Raw genomic sequence first — 24,169 nt, 5'->3', positions numbered from 1 at the left:
TAGTGAATTAGGGATAACTGCATACGAGAAGGATTTGGGAATTGTTATAGACAACAAACTAGGCAAGTTAGGCAACGATGTGCATTCGCTAAATCCAGTAAGGTATTGTCATGTATTAAAAGGGGCATTAATTCTCAGGATGAAAATATAATTTTGCCTCTTTACAAATCAATGGTATGTCCACACCTTGTATATGCTGTGCACTTTTGGGCACCTGTTCTAAAGAAGGATATCATGGCACTAGAAAAAAGTGTAAAGGCGGGCTACAAAATTAAGAGGTCACACATTTAGACTGGAGATTTAGTCTGAGAACAACAAGGCTGTGGAAATTTCCTCCTGAAGAGGTGGTTTTATAAGAGTCTGTAGGGGTGTTCAAACCGCAGTTAGATGAATACTTGCAAAGACATAATATTCAGGAATATCATTTTTAATTTGTGGGGTAATAGCTTATTGATCCAAAGAGAGTTTTGACTGCTGTTCCTTGTTTGTTGAAAAATTGAAAGCACTTCAAACTGGGTTTTCGGCCTTCTTTTGGATTAACAGAAAAAACAGATGTGAGAAAGGCTGAAGTTGATAAATGCATGTCTCTTTGCAGCGTTGTAACTATGTAACTCCTACGGCTGAGAATTGAGCAGTGAGACTGCAGGGCATGATCTATGCACCAAAACCACTCAATCAAGCTAAAGTTGTTTTGATGCTTAGAGTCTCCTTTTATAGAGATGTTGGGGATAATAAAAAGAAGAAATCGTAGGGAAACACAGGAAAAAAGTGTTGCCAAAAGATACAATAAAGAATTTAGTAAAACAACAAAATGGAGGGAAACAAAATAACCACAATAAGTAAATAGCAAAACTAAATGGTAACAAAAAAGAAGGAAACAACGCATATGGGAAATGAGAAACATTAACCACAAAAACTAGATGAGGTAAAATTCATATTTAGAAAAAAGGTTTATTGGGGACAAACATAGGTCACTTATTCAGCCTACATTTATAAATATTCAGAGGGTTATTTACTTAACTCAGAAGTTATATGCTAAATATCTATGCTAAATACCTGCACTGAAATAATTCTCCAACTTGGCTATAGTAAGAGCCTGTCTATTTTGGCCTCAATTTTGCAATTCGAGTTAGCTAAAATTCAGAGTTTAGCAATTGATACCCACAGGGTTATTCACCAAAGTAATAATAATACGGGGTTCAACACGAATTCCATTTTTTTTAAGGCCAAGATGGAAGCATAGTTGACGTGGAGGTTTCTTCAAATTCAGCTACAGTTTTAATCAAGATTATTGAACCCCCTATGGAAAATCATGTATATTGTCAAAATGTACAAACTTTCAATGAACAAATTAAACAAGAAGTGGAAGGCAAGATAGATTCATTGATAAAATGTCATGCCGTCTGTGAGGAAGCTTAGACTTGGGCTTCATTGGACCTTTTAACAAGACAATGATCCCAAGCATATCTCAAATTCCACCAAGGCTTGGTTGCAGAAGAAGTCCTTGAAAATTATATGGTGGCCATCACAGTCACATGACTTGAACCCTAAAAAAAATCTCTGGTAGGATTTGAAAAAGGCGTTGCAGCACGCAAACCCAAGAATACTATTGAACTGGATTCCATTGCTCATGACCAATGAGCTAAGATTCCTCAGGAAAGCTGCCAGAAGTTGGTGTATGGCTATGCATCTGCTTTGCAGCAGGTCATAACAGCAAAAGGTTGCTCTACTTAGTACTAAAGATGTTTGCCATGAAGGGGTTGAATAATTTTGAGACTGGAGAGGTCATAAGAAGTTGCATTTTCAGTTGAATTTGGGAAACCACTTGAAGCATTCGTTACATTGAGCAATTTCAATTGCTTTTGTTTGATTTGTTCATTGAAAGAAGCTGAAAGAGTAAGTATTGACAATGAACCTGATTTTCAATGGGGGTTAAATAATTTTAAATACTAATGTATATTTGCAGTGCCCTGTCTGTTTAACCCTTCAATGTAAAATATTGTAGTTTCCAGAGAGTCACTAGAGGCGCTTCTGGGTCCCTAGCAGAGTTTTACTCTGCTATCCGATGTTGGACGTAAGTGGCGGCTCTAGACTTTGTGAGGCCTTAGTTGAAAGCAGTGTGTTGTGTTTTAGGGGGGGCTGCATGTTTCATGACTGTATAGGATGAATGCCTTCAGGGGGTGACTGTGACAGTGTGATTAAAGAGGTATTGTGGCAGGTTGAGGGAGTGAATAAGACCGGGTTGGAGAGAGGCTGACCACGTCATAGGTGTCTTGCAAGACATTGACCACATGGTCGGCAAGTCTGCACCTGGAGGAACTGCGAAGTGGGGGTACTGGGCACTCAACACATGGGCAGACTGAGTGGAGGGGCTGGCGGCATACAGGGCAAGAATGAGAACCCGACACATCAGTGTGCCCTGAGGCGAGTTAGGTGGATGTGATGCCTTAGGCGGTCATCTAACTCGCATAAAAAGCTTTGGGTTAATTAAAACACACCCAAATATTACTTAAATGCATACCTTAAGAGTGTCCCTTTTTTTATCTTAATATCCCTCCTTTCTAGGAGTTTCATAGTGTCATATTATGGTGTGCCTGAGTGTATAACAGAGCTCCACAGCCATAGCACTCACAGGAATGCGTCCTTAAACTGTAATACATGTGTTTAGAAATCATACTGAGTAAATCGGATACATTGATCTACTTTTAAATTATATTTTAGTTAAATGTGACCTCAACTTTCTCAGGACAGCCCCGCCCCTGGGCACACCCTAAAATGGAGTGTCCCTCTGTCTCTGTGTGAACTGTTGTGTAAATGTCTATATATCAGGTGTATGAGAGCTAGCTCAGGGTCTCCCGTGTGTGAGCCCAGCACCGAGACTGGGTCCTTCCCCAGGCTGCCCGCACGGTCACTACACACGCACTGCGCCCTCTGGGTAGGCTGATGGGTGGCACCAGCCTTTATTAATTAAAGCGCCGAGAGCGGTGACATACTACACCTCCCATGAAGCTTTGCGCGTGTTTCCTCCCTGGTTTCCGGTCGCGGCCACGCGCAGAGCAGGTACGACTTCCGATGATGTCAGAGGGAGAGAGCGAGCAAGCCCCGGGACCCAGACAGACCTCCGAGTGGGAGACACAGAGACCGCCACCGGACAGCCAGGGCCACGAGAGCGAGAGCGACCACTTCGGGTGAGACACACTGCCGGTATACAGCCGGGTTCACGGTGCGCCCCTTACCTGCTCCCATCACTCCCTCCATGCCCCGTGTGAGCCAGCACTCTCTGTATACTCTGCCCCCCACCCCCCCCCCCCCCCACCCCCCACCCCCCGGGCTCTGTCTGTCCCTGGCTGCCCCTGTCTCTCTGTCTGTCCCTTGGTCCCTGGCTGTGACTGCACAGTTACTGAGAGCAGAGGAGCGCCCAGGGTGGGAATGTATAATTAACTCTCTAACCGGGGTTATTATTATTATACCTAACCCCAGGGCCAGACATTCACCAGGAGCAGCTCATTTTAAATGTGTAGACTCCCTCCTTGTTATTCCCAGTGACAGTAATAAAATAGGTTTACTTCTGGCATCTCCATGGCTTGTGATGAGATATATATATATATATATATATATATATATATATATATATATATATATAAACACACACTGAAATTACACTTGTATGGTTCTAATCGTGGTTTGATTTTTACAGGCACACATAGTTTAAAACAAGATCTGCGATATAATAATTAGTTTTAACAAATTTATATGCGTCCTAAAGTATACCAGAGCCACAAATTGGATATATGTTTTCTTTTTCTTCAATAAAACTGTATGTAACTTGACATCCTTGCTTTAAAAACTGGGTCACCTACAATTTCTGTAGGTGTAAAATGTCTTTGTTGGCATGTGTAAATATGTAATTGTACCTACCACACATTTAGTTAACACCAGGATTTTCTCACTGGCTTTGTATAGCTGTGTGTATTGTTGATTTCTTTTCCAACCCAGTAATAGGGAAAGCGTTGATGTTATTTATTACTGGCCTTTATAAAGCGCTAACATATTTGGTAGCGCTGAATACAAAACATTTTCCCAACACAAGTCCTCGTTCAGGGGAGAAACAACTCTCCCTTGGTTTGGTCAGTCTCTCTGGTTTATGCCCACACTGTATTCAGATAAGGAATGTCCTATCTTTTCAGTGGTTAGGAAGAGTCTGAGATTTATGGACACTATTGCGTATGGTTGTTTGTTTGCTTTTTGTAGTTATTTTAAATATGTTGTATTTAGAATCCACATTAACCAAAAATATGATCAGATTCCTTGCAAGTACCAATCAAAATATGTCAGTCTTCATTTATATATTTCTGTATCTCTATAGCTCATTTTATGTTTTTGATCTTGGGTGGAATTTTTTTTGTGTATATTCCACAGAATATGTTGGAGCACTCCCATACTATTATTGGCATTTATAAAGCACCAACTTGTGCAACGCTTTACAGTATTATAAAAGGGGAAATTTAAAAATTAGTAAGACTATTACAAAATGTTACAGGAACACTAGGTTGAGGACCCATACTCTATGAGCTTTGTTACCATCTGTAATGATTTAATTAAATGGATGAACAATAATTTTAAATATAAAAAAAAAAGTTTGTAGATGTTCATATTGGCTGTTTGGATGTCCCCCCAATAGTGATCTCTATACAAAAGCTAGCTTGATGTTTTATCTTAAACAATTTAGTAGCAAGTAGCATCTCATATTTCAAGCTATTACTTTATTTATTTTTAAAATAATATTTTCTTATAAGTGTGAAGATAATTGAGGTTTGTTATTGTAATATAGATCAGCATTATTTGAAACATGTATTTAATGAGATTAGTTTACATATAGTAAAGGGCTATACAATTTACAGTACCCATTGGTGAGTAAAAACTGCTAGAGTATGTTGCATTGCTCTCTGTGGAACAATACCTTATTCCCCCAGTCCTCCTCTACAATTCTGCATGTTTGTCAACACTTGTAAATGTGAGTATTTATTTGAGAAATTTTAAGATGCTGAACTGATGTCAGTAGCCAGCAAGTTGAGACCGATTTTGTTGCTCTAGCAGTCATATTTATGAAGTAGCCCTGATTACCAGTATGAGCCTTTCTGTTTCTCTCTTGTTCATTTAACCCCTTAAGGACATGTGTGACATGTCATGATTCCCTTTTATTCCAGAAGTTTGGTCCTTGAGGGGTTAAAGTACTTTTCTGACACTTAGAGAAGCTAGCATTCGTTTTAGCGTATATGTATACATAGTCTATTTTTTCCACTAAGTATGTTTATGCTTTTGTAGTGTTTGGTTATATTATTTGCCTGTATGGCAGTATGGTTTTTTTTTTTTGTTTTTTTTTTTGTATAATATTTAAGAATTATACATGAGAACAACAAATGTAAATTTTTTTCATTCTCATTGAAGCTTTTTATTATGCTCTTGCTATATTTCCTATTATACAGAATATGCAGGAATTTAATAAAAATATTAACTTTTCTCCTCTATTGAATAGTATATAATAAGTCACTACACTCTCAAGCCTGGACGGTCCATAACATACACATCACAAGATGAATTTCTAGTCGCCTGGTCTAAATTTTCACTTGCCAATGGCTTGTGGTAATTGGAAATTTTAAGCCCTAATTGAGTGACCTAAATGGGTGAGAAGAAAAATAAAATGTATATGAAATAACCCAAGGCCTTCAGAAACCTGGCAACAGCTGAGATATATCTGCCAAACCTGGTTCTTGCATTGTTTTCAATTTTAGCCCTGTTGATATTTTATAAAGCTGTAAGAAGGTTGGACAGAAGAGCACATATTGTCCTGAAAAATAAGAATTATTTTTGGCACTATAGGTTCCTTTTAAAAGTCCTATGTACTATCATTGTGTGAGAACTGTTACATTCAGATTTGCAAGTATTCCGACATATCAGTGTGTGAAAAACAAAACACCAGCATTTAGTTATATTTTCCTCAAGTGATTGTCCGGTCTATCCAGTACATAAATATGTTGATGTCCGCATGCAATATTCCATCATTTGCATTCTCTAAAACGCTTAATTGTGAAGGTTGAAGCAGGCCTGTGAGGTTGGGAGTTTTGTGTACGTTCCCACCTTTTCTACATGCATGTGTAACATAGTCAGTACAATTAAAAGTTAATGTTTCCTTCCATGGGCAAGGTACAAGCACTGCATACCTTAGTAGTATTTGTGGTATGTGAGCCTGGGGGAACTTGTAATGTATTTTTTTTTTTTTTTTATATAAATCTTTCTTATGTGTGAGTCAAAGTTGTCAGATGTAAATGTTCTAGAGGTATGCTTAAATAATCACTTTATTTTATTGTATTTGTATGAGTGCATTCCCATTGAAGTGTGGATTTTGGTGAGAATTTCCATCTCATGAATATGAATGTAGTGTTGACGTGATAGCTGTACACTTTATATATATATATATATATATATATATATATATATATATATATATATATATATATATATATATATATATATATATATATAATTTTTTTTTTTTTTTTTGGGAAAAAAGTTGCAAACTCAGAGAATTACACTTTTATGAGAGGCTTCTATTGACCCCTTAACGGCGAACTGTCACTTGCCAGGATTTTTAATATTATGTGTATTTATCACTATATTTAGCAAATTTAATTGAAGTGTAAAAAATATTAAATGTAGAAATCTACTCCTCCTTACCCTACAACTGAGTGCTTGCATGTTGGCCCTTGTCAATAATTTCTATCTTTTGCACTTTGCAGTCAGCATACAGAAAACATACAGAGAATAAGTGTGGCGGAACCAGCCCCGCCACTTGTGCCTGGAGAGGACTGCTTACCAGCCTCTTGCCATGTGATTATGGTCCCTGTAAGGTTTGGCCCTTGAAATAACCGATTTGGGCATATTGTATTTTATTATGCTGCTGCTGGCCCTTTAAGAACCATTTGGGGACATACTGTGACTGGAAGATATTGCCTGTTAAAGACTATTTTAGCAGATTGGATTTTAAAAGAATTGCTGCCCCTTTAAATTGTATTTGAGCAGTTCTGCTGCCGAAGTGGCTGCCATTCGACAAACGGACACGTGGTGGCGGCGGCCATCTTTGTTCATTTGAACGAGGTCAGTGGTATGTGTAGCCAAATCCATGAAACTGAAATCGGCTACACTTCAACGAACACCGCTGACCCTTACCTTCTCCTACACTCCGCTTTCAGCTGCAGAGACTAAGTCCCGTTCTGCAGTTTGAACTCACTGCTATACTAAGCTAAATGCACGAACAGCCCAGTTTGTGCATTCGAATGGGACTTAGTCATTTTTCTGTGTAAAATAGACCGACCGCACAGCCCAAATCTATGGAACTGTTTTGGGCAGGAAAATGTCGGTCATTAAGGACTCCCAGCTAACTTTTGATCTATTGGATGGATTTGTCTGATTTTTGAGTGTTTATGTTTAAAGTGTGCTGATTCTGAATATGTTTTATATTTTAAAGATATAGTACATGTATATAGTACTGTGTTTTTCCTGCTTGTGATAATTATGTTAACCCATTGTGTACCTTAATTAATATCACTGGAAAAGGGGAGGATTTTGTGTATAATTGCTGGGAGTGTTTTCTGTAATGTACGTGTTATTGGTTGTTCTGTAAAACCCTGTGGGCAGTACTATGTGTGTAGATTGTGACTAAAAGGGGCTGTATGTGCCAGTACAGTCAGTTCTGCTTGACCTCAAAACGAAGTGTCGTCTCGTCATTGGGGAAATTGGATTGTATGCTGATTGCCAGGAGTGTAAGCTGATTGTATGCTTTTCCTGTTCAGCTGTTTACAGCATTCATATGCTTGAGAGCATTCGTATGCTTCTCCGGTTCGGTGGTTGTGGTGTCTGCTGCAGTGCTTGGAGTCCTCAGGAAGCGCTAGGAGCATCCTTCAATGGAGGTACCCAGTCGGGGTGCCCGTCGATCCGTTACAATAAGTTATTTAAATGTTTGTATTTCTCCATTTGCATTGTTTGCCGAGGCTTTGCATTAGGCATTGAACTGGATTATGTTGTCATTTTGCAAAAATTTTAATATCAATATAAAAGGCACCTCACAAAAAAGTTAACATATAGGTGATTTTCATTGTATTTTTTTTTTTTTTCCATAAGACAGAGGTGTAATTACTTTTTCCTATTGTAAAGCCTGAAATCGCCAAAAGGTGGAGCTTATGTCCTAGTTGTCAGTTCCACCAGTCATTGCTAGTAATAATGGCTGTGGGAATCCTCTTGCAGACCGTGAAACTTTGTCTACTGAGGCAACAGTGGTCTCATGAATTCCTCCATAAACATCAGTGTTGTACTCTTGCAGTTTGTGGCAGGCTACATCTTCAGGTATCTCCTGGACTGGGGCAGTCACTTCAGGGTTCTTGCAAAGATCCTTGAAGGTGACAAACTTTTAAAGGGATTATGCCTCAAGCTTAGTTATGTACAAAAGTCTTATGCCATACCAAACCAAATTATAGACCGTAATTTGAGTGTTTTGTGTTTTGAGAACACATTTATTAAAGTGACACTATAGGCACCCAGACCATTGAAGTGGTCTGTGTGCAATGTCTCTGTCAGTTGTACAGAAACTTCAATGTTAAATAGCAGTGTTCAGCCTTTTACATTATCCTAAATTCTCACTATAGCGAAAAACTTTAAGATTGTCTCTGGTCTCCCTCACATACAGTTTGACGTTTGGTACTGCCCACTGACTCTTGTTGCTACTCCTTCCACAGCTCACCAACTGATTGATCCACATTAGTTACTTCTAAAGAAACACTTTATCTAATCTACTCCTATAGAGCTCTGTGCCTGAATTAAAAAAAAAAAAAAAAAAAAAAAGCTTTCTCCCCTGAGTTATCAAGTGTTCATAAAGAAAAGTATGGACTAGTTTTTCTTATGTATAGCAGTCAGGTTGACAAAATTTGACAGTGAAGGTGTCGCAAGGTTTTGTTTCAGTTACAATTAAATTTACTTGCAATTCATCAGTAAAACTAATCGCACAGAGTGAAAAACTGAAGACCTCATGATCATAGGAGAACAAAATGGCTGCACTTAGATATTAAGATCTGGCAGAAGGAAGAAAAGATAATATAAAATAGACAAGTGGCAAAGGAAGGAATATAATCATTAAAATACAGCACAAGGGAAGAAAACCCATGAAACAAAACCAAAATGTAGCATGGCCTCAATAAAAATAAAATAAAATCAGAAGGTCAACTCAAACTTGGAGTTAGTTTTTCAGAATGTCAAATGATCTTTGCACAGTACTGTAGATTCATTGACAAAATCTATTTTGGACTTTCATCTGAGGAATGAGAGTAAAAGGACAAAGCTAATCTTATGTGAAAGTGCTTGGCAGCTTTTGAAATTATATAAGTAATAAGAGCAGTTGTGCTGCAGAGGTTAAGATGCATGTTGAAAGTATTCTTCATGTGAGGTGTTTAGAAAAAGGGTAAGTGCTTTCCTAATGCTGTTTAAAAAAATCTGCCTGTGCAGTTTAATATTTTGACACTGAATAAACTGATGGCAGCATTTGACTGAATAGTGGAAAGTGTAAGTGATTTTTTTTTTCTTTCCATGGAAGGAAAGTGTGTGTGTGTGTGTGTGTGTGTGTGTGTATATATATATATTTTACATTACATTTTATTATGGGCCTGTTTCATTCTAAACATTTTATCACTTACAAAGCATCATCTTTAAGAAAGAAGTCTGTTGCATGTCCCCTTTTTTAAAAAAAAAAACAAAACTCCTGTTTTTTTTTTTTTTTTTTTTGTTTGTTTTTTTTGGTCAATCTTTGTTTATTAGAATATTTTTCTAAGTATTAAGTGGTACTGAAAATAGAAATAGAATAGCAATTAAACAACACATTAAGGTAAGTAAATACATCCTTCAGGCTGCTACCCCCATCTAAGCGTACACATCAGGGGTTATGTGGCTGGGTATTTACGTGCGTTGGTGGTTGGGTTGCACTCCTGTTTTGATTGTTGTTGTTTTTTTTTTTTTTTTTTTTTTTTGGGGGGGGGGGTGTTAACGTTTTCTTCCTTTAGTATGGTGTTCTTATTGAGGTTTTTCATAGCCATGCGTTTATACAGTAGTGTGTGTGTGTGTGTGTGTGTGTGTGTATATATATATATATATATATATATATATAGTGTATATTGTATTGGTGTATGCTGTTTAGCATTCATTTCACTTTGCATGTGTGGAATGGGTTGTACGTGTATACAAGACATGTACATACAGAAAATTGCACAAGAATATTGTCCACATTTTTGTTTGAGTCCAAGTAGATTTATAATGTTAAAACTGCAGCTGTAAGCCCAGTACAATGGGCATGTGTGTGTGTTTCTGTATGCATAAACCTCCATTCTAGGTCATGAAGTACTAGGTAAATATTAACACTGCAAGTGTGTGCCAGGACTAAGCGACAAAAGAGAAACGCCTTGTGTGTATGAGTTTTGTGTATTAGCCTGCCTCACATGAAGACGTCAATATCATTGTGATTTACATTGTACTGGTGAGTTATGAAAAATAAGTTCGCAAAACCGTATGTTTGAAAATTGGTTGGTGGAAGTTGGACATAATGGCAATATTTGGTACGTAAATACGTGGCAGATATCCTCAGTGCTGAGTTAAATAAACCTATATAACCAATTGAAAAATATATGAATCCTAAATGCCTCCAGTTTTGAGAAATATGGTAGAGAGGAAGACCAAGATTTTCTGAATAACATTTAGCTTGCTATGTAAACTATGGTAATTTATACTATGTATGTGTAGGTTATTTTCTGATAATGTCATTTTATAGTCAGACTTGCTTCCTTTAGCTTTTTAGAGCAGTGAAACTAGTGGAGGGTGAGCATTATGTCAGGGCATTGCATTCAACCCATAGTATTGCCTGTCCAGGCTTGCTGCTCACATTCTTAATAGTTTACCTCTGCTTCCACTATACTTGTTTAACCATTTACCACCCCTTTCCTGAGTTATTATTCAAATAAGTGCTTATACTTGTGAATGCTGCAGAATACTCTGTGCTATGAAACGTGTAAGTTTGTACAGGTATAGGAGTGTCCCTCTTGGTTTTTCAAGGTCACTTTACTACTCAACAAAGGGCTAATTTTACTACAATAAAATTACAATGTATAATGAATGGGGTGTGTTAGTAGTCATTTCAGAGTAACTCATGTGTTCGGTTTGTATTGTAGAGGGAAAGTTTCAACACATTGTGCTTCTACATCCTGTGAAGGGAACTTGGATACTATGTGCCAGGCAAGGTCCTTCTGTATGAGAATCGAGAACCCCAGAATTCCATATTGCATAATCCTCAGCAAGCTTTAACCCTTCCTTACAGTTTGGTCCATTATATTTCCAAGTCTTCTTAATGTTTTGTCGTGGACTGAAGTGCTGTACACTTCAGAGTTTCTTTACCTCCAGTTTTACTGCCAGATACTACAGAAATCTCTTTAGCTCAAAGTGTTTATATTCCTACATTTCTGTCATTGGAGAGCGGTTAGGCTGCCAGACACTGCAAGTAAATGTTTTTACATGGCAACTATCTGTGTTATAGGATAGTGTATACTTGTGGAATATCAATCACTGAGCTGTTTTCTTATTTCCTTAGGTCCTCCACAGAGCTGTCCCCCTCCCTCCGCGCCCCTGAAATGGAGGACAGGAGCGGTGAGTTCTAGAGGTGTGCAGTATTCTGCTCCTGCTCCTTGCCTGGTCTATAAGCGCTACGCTGTTCACATATCTTTTCATTTTGATTGTAAGCTCATGAGTACAGTTTTTAGCTGCTTTTAAAAGGGGGTGTTATGTTGTGGTTTTATTTTTGTCTTTTTATTATGTATGAACATATTATTATTTTTTTTTTTTTTTTTTGCAAGTTCTCAAATTGTTTGTTTTATGTTGATTTTTCTTTTCATATTACATTTTTGTCACGTTGTTCAGTGCACCTATTCCATATTACACTACAATCACAAAAAATACATTGTTTCTTTGATTTCTGCTTTGGAATTAATCACTGTGCAATGGAGGGAGACGTAATGTACTGAAGTGGATATGTATTGAATTTTGATCAACCATTTTAGGTGTTAAGTGAAGTTACTATAATACAGAGGTATCCTACTGGATAGTATGAAGCATGAGTGTATATTGTTCACCCTCTAGCTGCTTCCCATAGTTTTCTTGTGACAGTCAACGTCCATGAGGGCATTGAACATCAGATGGTCATGTATCAGGCTTTCACAGAGCTCACCGTCCATTCATTGGTTTTGTGCAATGAGCTGAAACTCTGTGTGTGCAACGTTTTATAGCAAAATGCTGCCCATACACACTCCATTTACAACGACCACTTGAAAACACTGGTCATGGTGCTTGGAGTAACCCTTTTTAAGTATGTTAAAAGCAGAGCTATAATCTAAAATTAAAATCTGACTTGCATGTTGATATGGGTTGACAACATCAGTAAGGTAGACAGGAGCCTGAAATTGTGACATGTGGGGGTTATGAAAAGTTATTTGTTTCTATTCATCACATTAAAATGTAACTATACTGTATGAAGCAACATTTTTTTGGTTTTGTTCCTATTGGTTTCCCATGTCTTAAAATTTCCCTCCACCCTGATCTCCCTGAAGATATGTCATATAGGCATTAAAAAAAAAGTAAGTATGCTCTGTAACTTTACCATGTTTCTTATAACGAATACAACTATTGTGTCATATAGGCTAATTGAGGAATTCCTTTATTTTGCCGTATGGGATTTCACTTTCTTTACTTCGTAAAAAGCGATACACTCATAATGTAATCTTGATCTATTAAAGGACCACTATAGTGCCAGGAAACAAACTTATTTTCCTGGCACTATAGTGTTAATAGATCCCCATCCCGCCGGACTATAGGGTCATGAAGGGGTTAAATTCTTGCCTTTCTCCAGCGCCGGGCTCCCTTATCGCTGGGGACTCTCCTCCTCCTTCCGACGCCATTGGCTGCATGCGTGGCAAGAGCCGCGCACGCATTCAGTTAGTCCACAGGATAATCGTTTGTTCTTGCATTGTAGCCTAAAAAAAATCAGGCTCCCCTCTTTCTCTATTCTTTGTTCACTAGTAATTTAGTGCTGTTTGAAGGACCACTCTACACCCAATAAGCACTTCCGCTTGCTGAAGTACTTTATGGGTTGTGTTGTATCCTATTTCAATTCCAATTCTATGAGAAATCACTTTTATAATTGGGAAACGCCCCTTGGCTGCCAATTGGATAGACACTTCTTCCGTTAGACACTTATTTCTCTTTTAAGCTTGTCTTACACTCTTTTTAGACTTTCTCTTTAATGGGACTCTCCACTCGACCCCCAGTTACAAAATTAATTGGCACTTTTCTAAATTAACTATATAAAAATAATTATATTTTACAATCAAATTTATTTTTTTAGTCTCATTCTTGCTGGTTTGTATAATATCATTGTTTCCAAACTGTTGAAGATTTTATATTTAATGTTTCAGAATAGTTTACCAGGCATATAATAACTGATTTTATCATATACCATTAGAACAGGGCTTCACACATTTACTTGAGATCTGTAAGCCAGCTAAAGTTAAAAGCTAGAATTTTTTTTTTCTCTTTTCTTAAAAGGGCACTGTAGCTACAAGAACCACTACAGCATTATGTAGATCAGCATCTCTACGCTCTGAATGGAGGCGCTTAACATTCCCCATAAAGTTGCATTGATTCAATGCATCCTTGTAAAGAGCTGCTGATTGGTGCAGCTCTGCGTTTTACCGCACAGGCGCAGTAGCCTCCCAATGCTTTCCTATGAGAAAGCATTGGCTTGACTGAGCTCAGGAACAAGTAGTTAACACAGCAAGCACGGCATAAGCAACAAATAAAACAATCCAAGAATATCCCATCACGTTTCCCAATAACTGGACGACACCGTATCAGGAGCAGAACTGATGTTTAATGCCACATACCCTGCTTTTATGCATCTCTCCCATGCAAGGGAGACACCCACAGAAAATTGTACATTAACCAATCATATACAAGTTACAGCCCCCACATCTCCTCCCCTCAGCCTGAGAGAGAACCGAATTAACAGAACAGTTTCCACACACCCTTTTCCCTGTTTTCCAGATGTACCCCAAAGACATGACATACACCCTAAATGATACATCCCCTGATAGCCCCGATCTGGGTGAGCAACATACTCAAAAATCACCCAGATCGGATCAGGGGTTCGGGAATTTATTGGAAGTGTTTGTTTGACCGACCGCACACGAGGCAATAGCCGAAAGCAGTTCCATGTATTCTGGCCTTCGCGGGGTAAGAGACACGAAAATACTGAGCAGAATAGACTTTGCCTGGATTCGTATGAATCCCCTTGTTCGTGGGCATCTTTCTACCGAACGCTGGGCCGTTCGTGTGTTTCCTCACGAACGGGTGGAGGTATGGAGGCCTATGCGGTGTTCGCAAGGTCAAGTGTCCGATTTGGGTTCCAGACACTCGACGACCAAACACAGCTGGTTGTTCGTATGGCAAGATGGCTGCCGCCATGTGTTCGTATGTCGAACGGCGCTCAGCCAGGGAATACCCAGTACATTCGTATACTTTACAATTAGGCTGGTGTGAAGAACGATGGGGAGGTAAATTGGAGCCACACTTCTCTCCAGGGTGGTCTGGTTGTTCGGTAGTTTTTCGTATGTCGAACGGAGGTATTCAACTCTGTATCTATTGCGTTTTTACCGAACAACCAGACGAATGCTTATGAAATACAGTGCATACAAGTAACAAAACCATAGGGAATAAAGTTGCAATAGGAAAAATTATGGACAGTCAAAACGTAATCCGCTACACTGCTCAGCCTTGCCCACAAGCCGGCATACACAGTCTGATCCATCACTGATCGGCTTGGGGATGTCCGGGGTTGCTCACGGATCATTTTTCTAGACAACCTGTCAGCGTTTCTGTTCTGTTTTCCCGGGCGGTACTGGATGTTGAAGTCAAATGGCTGCAGCGCCAAACTCCAGCGCAGCAGCTGGACATTGTCCCCAGCCACCTGGTTTAGCCAGAGCAACTGGTTGTGATCCGTGAGCAAAGAAAAGGGCTTTTTCAGGGCCCACACCACAGCCAGGCATTCCTTCTCGATGGCGGCGTAGCTTACTTCTCTAGGTAACCGCTACCGACTGTTGTAAGCCACGGGATGTTCTCCGCCATCGGCCCCGACTTGGCTCAGTACTGCCCCCAGTCCAAACATTGAAGCGTATGTGTGAACAAGAAAACATTTAGTTGGATTGGGAGCTGCCAAGACAGGGGCATTTACAAGTGCATTTTTCAATTGTTGGAATGCCTGCTCACACTCCAGGGTCCAGGTTACTTGTCGGGGAAGGTTTTTCCTGGTAAGGTCAGTAAGGGGTTTGGCCAGGGCGCTTTAGTTGGGGACAATCTTCCTGTAGTACCCTGCTGTCCCTAGAAAATTTAACACCTGAGTCTTGGTTCTGGGGGTTGGCCACTGGGCCTACTTTTGCTGGCACAGGTTTTTGCTTCCCAGAGCCTACTCGATTACTGAGGTACTTGACCTCTGCCATCCCTATATTACACCTGTCAGGCTTTAGCGTTAAGCCTGCTTCCCTAATCCTATATAGAACCGCCCCTATATGGGCCAGGTGCTCCTGCCAGGTAGGCGCAGGTGTAGTCCTGGAATCCATCTAGGAGTCGGTCCACCATCCTTTGGAAGGTAGCCGGAGCGTTTTTCATCCCAAACGGCATTACCTTAAATTGGTATAAGCCGAATGGTGTGACGAAGGCTGACTTGGGGATGGCGTCCGGGGGCCAGGGGGATCTGCCAATATCCCTTACAGAGATCAATGGTAGTGAGGTATTGGCCCCTGGACATCCGGTCTAGCAGTTAGTTTATCCTCTGCATAGGATAGGCGTCGGACACTGTCTTTTCGTTAGACCTCCAGTAGTCCACGCAGAAGCGGGTCGTACGGACCCGCTTGGGTACAAGGACTGCGGGGGAGGCCCAGGGGCTGTCTGATGGTTCAATCACCCCCAGTTGGAGCATCTCATTGATCTCCTTGCGCATGGAGTCTGGCGCAATGGGAGTTGACCTGGTATCTCTACTCGGTGAGTGGCCAGAGGAGTGTAACCAGGTACATTAGAGAAGGTGTCTTGCTTCTCTCAACAGTTTTTGTACCTCGGTACGCTCCTGTGGGTTCAACCGATCTCCCAACTTAATCTCCTCTGTCACTAGACAACTTTCCATCCTCCAGGAGGTCTGGGAGGGGAAGACTGTCAAACCCGCATATAGCAGTCACCTCCTCGGAGCGCTCCTGGTAGGGCTTCGTCATGTTCACATGGAGCATGTGTCGCCCTCCTGCCCCTGCACATGGACTAATTATATAAGTGGTGTCACATCTCTGTTCCAACACTTTATAAGGGCCTTGCCAGGCAGCCTGTGACTTATCATGTCGGACAGGTTTTAAAATGTTAACTTTTATGCCCGACCTGAAAGCTACGGTCCTTGGCGCCCCGATCATACAATGTGCGCTGACGTGTCTGAGCCGTCTGAAGGTTTTCCTGTACTGACCTGGTTAATTCCTCCAGTCGGTCTCGGAACTCCAGCACATATGGTATGATGGGGGTACCGTCTGTGCTACGATCTCCCTCCCAATGTTCCTTAATAAGATCTAGTGGACCTCGTACCCGCCTCCCAAATAATAACTTGAACGGGGAGAACCCTGTGGATTCCTGCGGCACCTCTCGGTATGCAAAGAGGAGGATGGGGCAGGAATCGCTCCTAGTCCCGGTAGGTCTCAGCGAAGGTTCGGAGCAACTATTTCAATGTTCCATTGAACCGTTCGCAGAGCCCATTGGTATGGGAATGGTAGGGGGCACTAACTATAGGCCTAATGCCACAGAATTTCCAGAGGTGCTGGGTAACTTCCGCGGTGAACTGCGTTCCCTGATACGAGATTATCTCCCTGGGTAACCCCATCCTGGAGAAAATCCGCATGAGGGCCTCTGCTACCGTTTTAGCATGTATATTAGTCAGCGCCACCGCTTCTGGATATCTGGTAGCGTAGTCCATCACTGTCAAGATATAGTTCTTACCAGAGGGGCTAGGCTTCTTTAAGGGACCTACTATGTCCACCGATATTCGGCTGAACGGTTCCCCGACTATGGGTAAGGGGTGTAACTTAGCTTTCCGGTGGTCCCCCATCTTCCCAACTCTCTGACATGTCACAGGTATTGCAGGACTTCCTGACTTATTCCTGGCCAGAAAAAACTCTGGGTCAGTCGATACCGGGTGCGACTGACCCCTAAATGTTCGGATAGGGGAATATCATGCGCTTTCCGGAGCAACTCTGATCGGTACCGCTGTGGTACCACTAGCTGTCTAATAATCGTGTCTGACCGTCTACCTTTTTCTCAGACTCCCTGTATAGTAACTTCTTGTCCCATACAAATCTCTCCCCCTCTGCACCGGGTTGGGCAGAAGTGACCTTATCTCTATATACCTGTAATGTGGGGTCCGTGCTCACCTCTGCCTCAAATTCGGTAGGGGAAGCCCAGGGGACACATTCTAAGGAAGGGGAAGGATCTCTTGCCTGAACCTACGGGTGTGCGTTGTGGTCCTGGGTGCAGGCCTGTTGACGGGTGACAACTGGGTGTGCTTCTCCAGTGGCGGGGATCTGGGGTTCAAAAGCAGATGTGAGCTTCCCCAGATCGTTCCCCCAACAAAACCTCTGCCGGTAACTGTGGCATTAACCCCACCTCCACCTGTCCAGACCCTGCTCCCCATTTCAAATGTACCCTTGCTGTGGGTAGCCGGTATACTGCTCCCCCGGCTACCCTCACGGCCATGGTTCTGTTGGTCCTGGCTCCGTCGCGGACGAGGTTATGGTGGCTCCCGAATTGCGGAGCCCTTGTACCGCTTTCCCCTCCAGATGGACGACCTGCCGATGGTGTTGGCGGTTATACGCATCTGCCTGGAGTGGATCAACCGCATGTAGTACTTCCCATTGTTCGACTGCTGGGGTGGGTACGGCGGCGACATATGGTGCTGGTGTCTCGGTCTGATAGTAGTGTGCCGCTGCTCGTGGTGGTGGACCCGGCCAGATCCATGTGTTCCTGTCCCTACGTTGCGGGCAGTCTCGCTTGTAGTGCTCCCATTTTTGGCACTGGTGGCACTGCACAGTGTTGGGTTGCCGGAACTGCTGTTGTGGGGGTGATGGAAGCTGTCGCGGTGGTGGGCCTTACAATTGTCCTGGCTAGCAAAGGTTATTGTTGTCCTGCGGGCATCCAGGTACTCATCTGCTTTCCTGGCCGTTTCAGTGAGGGACGTAGGGTTGCAGTAGCTTACCCACTCTTGAATGTCTGTTGTGACCCCATCATAAAATTGTTCCAACAGCAGCATTTGTAATAGGTCCTCCATGGACTTTGTTGGCTTGTACCCATCCTAGGGCTGCTCGATGTAGTCGGCAGGCCCATTCAGCGTGAGAGTCTTTCTCTGTCTTTTTCAGCTCCCTGAACCGTGTTGTGGCATACTGGGCGAGTATGACTTCCTTTACCCGACTGTAGTTTCGAATTTCTTCGTCGGGCACTGTGCGGTATGGTTCTGCTGCTCTCCCGGATTGCCGACCTGCTGTCATGTGTTTCCTCACGTACTGGTGGAGGTCTCTGCGGTGTTCGCATGGTCGAGTGTCCGATTTGGGTTCAAGACACTCGACGACCAAACACAGCTGGTTGTTCGTATGGCAAGATGGCTGCCACATGTGTTCGTATGTCGAACGGCGCCCAGCCAGGGAATACCCAGTACATTCGTATACTTTACAATTAGGCTGGTGTGAAGAACGATGGGGAGGTAAATTGGAGCCACACTTCTCTCCAGGGTGGTCTGGTTGTTCGGTAGTTTTTCGTATGTCGAACGGAGGTATTCAACTCTGTATCTATTGCGTTTTTACCGAACAACCAGACGAATGCTTATGAAATACAGTGCATACAAGTAACAAAACCATAGGGAATAATGTTGCAATAGGAAAAATTGTGGACAGCCAAACGTAATCCGCCTGTATCAGTCAGTTTTTTGTCTGTCAATTACTTTTTACATGGCCCTACTGAGTAATTGTAAAGTGTTGTTAGAAATTTAGACATTCTATAAATTTGTATGGTACATGATGTTTAAATCTGTGTGTTTGCTGTAGCACCACACTAGGGCTTCTTACACTCCCTTTTGAACCTGCATTCATCATACTTTATACTTTCAAATCTTTACCCATCTGTTCTGCCACTACAAGGGCCTAAAGCCTTGTTAAAGGCATATGCATCACTTGATAATACATTGTAAAGAACAAGTATACAAACCAAAATAAATAAAGCAAAAATAAATAAAACTCTGCATGCAGACCTGATCAGACGCCATATTCATGAGCTCCTCTTGAGTTACCCTCAATCCGTCTGATACAGACGAAAATAACATTAATCCACCTTGAAAACCCATAAGACCTGAACCAGCAAGTTGAGCTGAGTCGGCTGATGCCTTTTTTCCAGCCTCAGTGGCAACCTAAGCGGCGTTGCCGAGTTGAGGCTTACCGCCCGCTGACAGCCACAGACCTCGAGACCCGTGGAGAAACTTTGCAGACCAGCCAGGAGCAGAGTCACCGACACACGAACTGGTTATGGGCCGCAGATCGCAAAAGCCGGCCACAGGGTCTGACAACAGAGACATCGGGACCATGCTCCAACGGCTGGCACAACCCAAACCCCCTCCACCACCGGAGGAATCTCTGAGTGAGGCGGGAGCCGGAGGTAGCACCGACCCCTGTGACAACAGCGTCCCTACCCATAAACACCGCAGATGACTCTTCTCCGACCACAAAGGGGATCTGAAAATACTCCTTGCCAGCATCCACAAACTACTGGAGGTGTACTCGGCAAAGCTCAAAACTGAGCTGCGAGATGTTAGAGAGAAAGTGGGAGCTGTTGAAGACAACGTGAAAGATGCACACACCAAGATCGCTGTGGTACAGGACACAGTCCTCCAACTTCAACAAAACCAAAGAATTCTGATGGGAAAGCTTGCAGTCATGGAGGACCGACACCGCCGTTCCCACATAAAAATCAGGGGGATTCCGGCCGCAGTGTCAGCAGAAGAACTACCCCACTATGTGAGGCGCCTCCTCGCAACTATACTGCCCCCAGCTGTGGCCCGCAAAATGACTGCCGACAGTATATACCACCTCCCCTCGACAACTCTCACGAAACCCAACCTGAACCGAGACGTTATCCTGAGATGCCACACAGTTCAGGACAAGATACAGATCATGCAAGCTATAAAGGGCAAAACACCACTTACCTTTGAGGAATCCACCTTGCTATTCTTCCAGGACTTGTCAAGGGCTACCCTACTGCGGAGGAAATCCTGTGGATCAGTCACCACCCAACTACGCTCGGCAGGCCTGCCATACAGGTGGGGGGCGGACAACTCCATAATAGTCACACAAGCCGGTAACACGCACGCCCTACATACATGGATGAAGCCGTACCATTTCTTCAAAAACTGGGCATATCCACCATACCAGCAACACTAGAACAACCTACAAGATCCTGGGACCCGACCATGGTTATACCCTTCGTCCTGCGCTTTCGAGAAACACCACCACCTGATCCACAGGACGCCAAGCTGAGCACTGGCTACAATTATGGACAGCAGTGGCCATCGGCAACACAGACGGGACATTAGATAATGAAACCCTGCACTGGTTCGAACCTGACCTTTCTTTCTTTCTTTTAAATGTTGTTTTTACCTGTATTTACGTCTTTATAAAAAAGCACAGCCTGACCTCCCCCCCCCCCCCCCCCCCTTATGCACACCCCAGTACACGACGACCAACCAGCCACCTCTACTAGGACATCAGACGGATCACACACATCATATGGCGTCATTTCACCCCTCCCATAGGTTATGGGCCACACACCCACCTGCATCAGCACACACTAAGTCACCCCACAATCCGGACCGACACTCACCTATCGATCTGCACGATACACAGGGCCGTCTTTAATATGAATAGGACCCTGGGCAAAGAATTTTGTTGGGCCCCCTCGGCCCTGTGACCCTCTCAATCCACCAACCCCCCAATTACGCCCAACCCCCAATCACACTGACATATTGACACATACACACACACAGACAGACATATTAAAACATTCACAGATACATACTGACACACACATACACTGACACACAAATATATACTGGCAGACATATTGACACACATTCAGACATACTGACACACACACACACACACACACAGACGCACATACATACACACACAGACACATACACTGACAGATATACTGACACACATACAGACACATACACTGACAGAAGTATTGACACACACACAGACATGCTGATACACACACGCATACTGACATACACACAGACACAGTGACACACACAGGCATACTGACATACACACAGACATACTGACACACACAGACAGACATACTAACACACACACAGACACATACACTGACAGAAATACTGACACACACACACAGACATACTGACACACACACAGACAGAAATACTGACACACACACAGACATACTGAAACACAGACAAAAATGCTGACACACACTGACAGAAGTATTGACACACACACACAGGCATGCTGACACACACAGGCATGCTGACACACACAGGCATACTGACACACACACAGACAGACATACTGACACACACAGACAGAAATACTGACACACACACACAGACACACACACACAGACATACTGACACACACACACACACACACACACACACACACACAGACATACTGACACACACACAGATATATTGACACACACACTGACAGAAGTATTCACACACACACACACACAGACATACTGACACACAGATATACTGACACACACACACACACTGACAGAAGTATTGACACACACACTGACAGAAGTATTGACACACACACAGACATACTGACACACACAGGCATACTGATATACACACAAACACACACACTGACAGAAGTATTGACACACACACAGACATACTGACACACACAGACATACTGACACACACACACACACACTGACAGAAGTATTGACACACACACAGACATACTGACACACAGGCATACTGATATACACACACAGATACACTGAAACACAGACAGACATACACACACAAACATACTGACATACATTTAGCCACCCTCCAACCGCCCTTACCTTTTCTGGAGGGTGGTTTCCCTGGGGAACAGTGGCAGGCTGAGGCAGTTGGGAGTTCTTCTCTTAAACTCCCCTCCTCCCTGCCTTTCTCCTCCTGTGCGGCTCTGATCTCCGGTGGGAGGAAGTGACGCGCGGCACTCACTTCCTCCCAGCCGGCTGACGAACAGGAAGGGGCCCGGTCGCGCTGTTTAAGCGTAACAGCGCCCGACCGGGCCCCTGCTGACACATGTCCACCGGGTGGCCCTTAGTGCATGGGCCACCCGGGGGCCCTCTTTAGCATGCGGGATGGTGCGGCTCTGTGCAGCCGCACCACTGGGTCCAAGGGGGGCTGCGCAAATCGCAGGGCCCACGGAGCAGCTGCTCTGGGGCCCCCCAGGAGCAACTGGGCCCGGGGCAGCTGCCCCGTTTGCCCCGCGCTAAAGACGGCCCTGACGATACACCCACCGAGACCCTAACCGAGATGCGGGTGAACGATGTAACCAAGCCTGACTAAACACGTCCGTTCAGGTCAATAATCGTTAGCTTCACTCCAATCATACTGATACACCCTCACTGACTCACAACCTCCACACACCACAGAGCCACTGACTTAAGGCCATACACACGTTGGCTTCAATGGCACTCTAAGCCCCTGACACCATGGCTGACCCATGGTCTAACAAACTTGTTTAACAAACCTGACTAAATAATAAAAATAGTGTTAATGGCAAGCACTGCATAAAGGACTCTAGCCATGTACAGCATGGAAGGCATGTCACCAGTATTCAACTGCTCTTACCATGTACTTGTATGATTTGCATTGCCTCACTTGTTCAAAGAAATGTTATGCTATGATTGAAACGTGGTTTGCACCTGCCGTTGTAGCAGAGCAAACCTGCATGTTAAACTTAAACACTGACAAAATAAAGAATTAAAAAAAAATATTTAAAATTGAAAACTATGTAATAAACATTTACAAACTTGGTCAGAATGCATTATTGGGCATGCCTCTCAGATAAACACAGAATTCAGCGCTAGTAATCACAAAATTAGTCAAGGTAGGCAGCAACCCAAATGAAGGAAAACCCCTCGGGTCCTTCGGTGGATAGATACAAAAAGATATGGAAGGGCTGCGCCAAATAAGGGTAGATAGTCCAGTAAAGTATTGCTAGGGTGCCAATAGATGGTCTAGGATACTTGATAGAGTTCCTCTGTGGATGCGTCTAGTGTAGACCGTTCCGTATATGTAAATACAAGAGAGGTAGAGGCGACTAATGGTATAGTATGAAAGTTCAGGGTGTGATGGGTAACAAAATGTAGAGAACTCACAATCAAGAGAGCTATGGCCAGCTCTGGTGTGGATTGCGTACAGCGGTATAATCCCCGCTTATGGGATATGTAGGGAGGGGGTCTCAGTCAACACCGTCTGGTAGTCCAGAACTCGGAAAAGAAAGACGGAAAGCGACAATAGTGCTCTCAATTTTGATGTGGTTCAGTGTGCAGATAAGAAGAGGTAAAAAAAACTCACATTTGAGGGAGCTATGGCCAGCTCTGGTGTGGATAGTGTACAGCGGTATAATCCCGCTTATAGGATTTGTAGCGGCGATACGTCCGTCAGCACCGTCTGGTGATCCAAGAATGCCTCTCGGAGTAGTTTCTTCAGTCCCACCCCTTTTCCATTACCCACCCAGTTCAGTTTCAGATCAGTCCACTAACTAACAGAAAGATAGCATCATTGTGCTGCAAGAGAGGGAAACCAGACACCGGAGCCTGCTTTTCATTGGCACGCTGATCAGACTCCTTCTCTGTCAAGATGTTGCAAAGTGAAGAGATCTATCAACTGCACATGTGTAAATCTGTCTGGGATTTTCAATGCACTTTTACAGCA

At 42.9% G+C, this 24,169-nt stretch overlaps 1 protein-coding gene across 6 annotated transcripts in view; it reads left to right on the top strand.

Annotated features, from left to right (window-relative positions):
* The first annotated feature begins 3,032 nt into the window (after positions 1-3,032).
* PHACTR4 (phosphatase and actin regulator 4) overlaps positions 3,033-24,169 on the top strand; it is a 73,589-nt gene continuing 52,452 nt past the window's right edge. Inside the window, exons 1-2 of one of the 6 annotated variants that reach the window (XM_063453652.1) lie at positions 3,033-3,188; positions 11,678-11,733. In XM_063453652.1, the coding sequence (XP_063309722.1) occupies positions 3,073-3,188; positions 11,678-11,733 (172 nt within the window). In that variant the 5' untranslated portion in view covers positions 3,033-3,072. Of the gene's footprint in view, positions 3,189-11,677; positions 11,822-24,169 lie in introns of those variants that run through there. The other 5 variants (XM_063453644.1, XM_063453698.1, XM_063453689.1 and 2 more) reach the window with 5 other exon arrangements.

Source organism: Pelobates fuscus, chromosome 1 (genome assembly GCF_036172605.1).
Source record: "Pelobates fuscus isolate aPelFus1 chromosome 1, aPelFus1.pri, whole genome shotgun sequence".
Lineage (NCBI taxonomy): Eukaryota > Metazoa > Chordata > Amphibia > Anura > Pelobatidae > Pelobates > Pelobates fuscus.
This window is presented reverse-complemented; position numbering and strand designations above follow the sequence as displayed.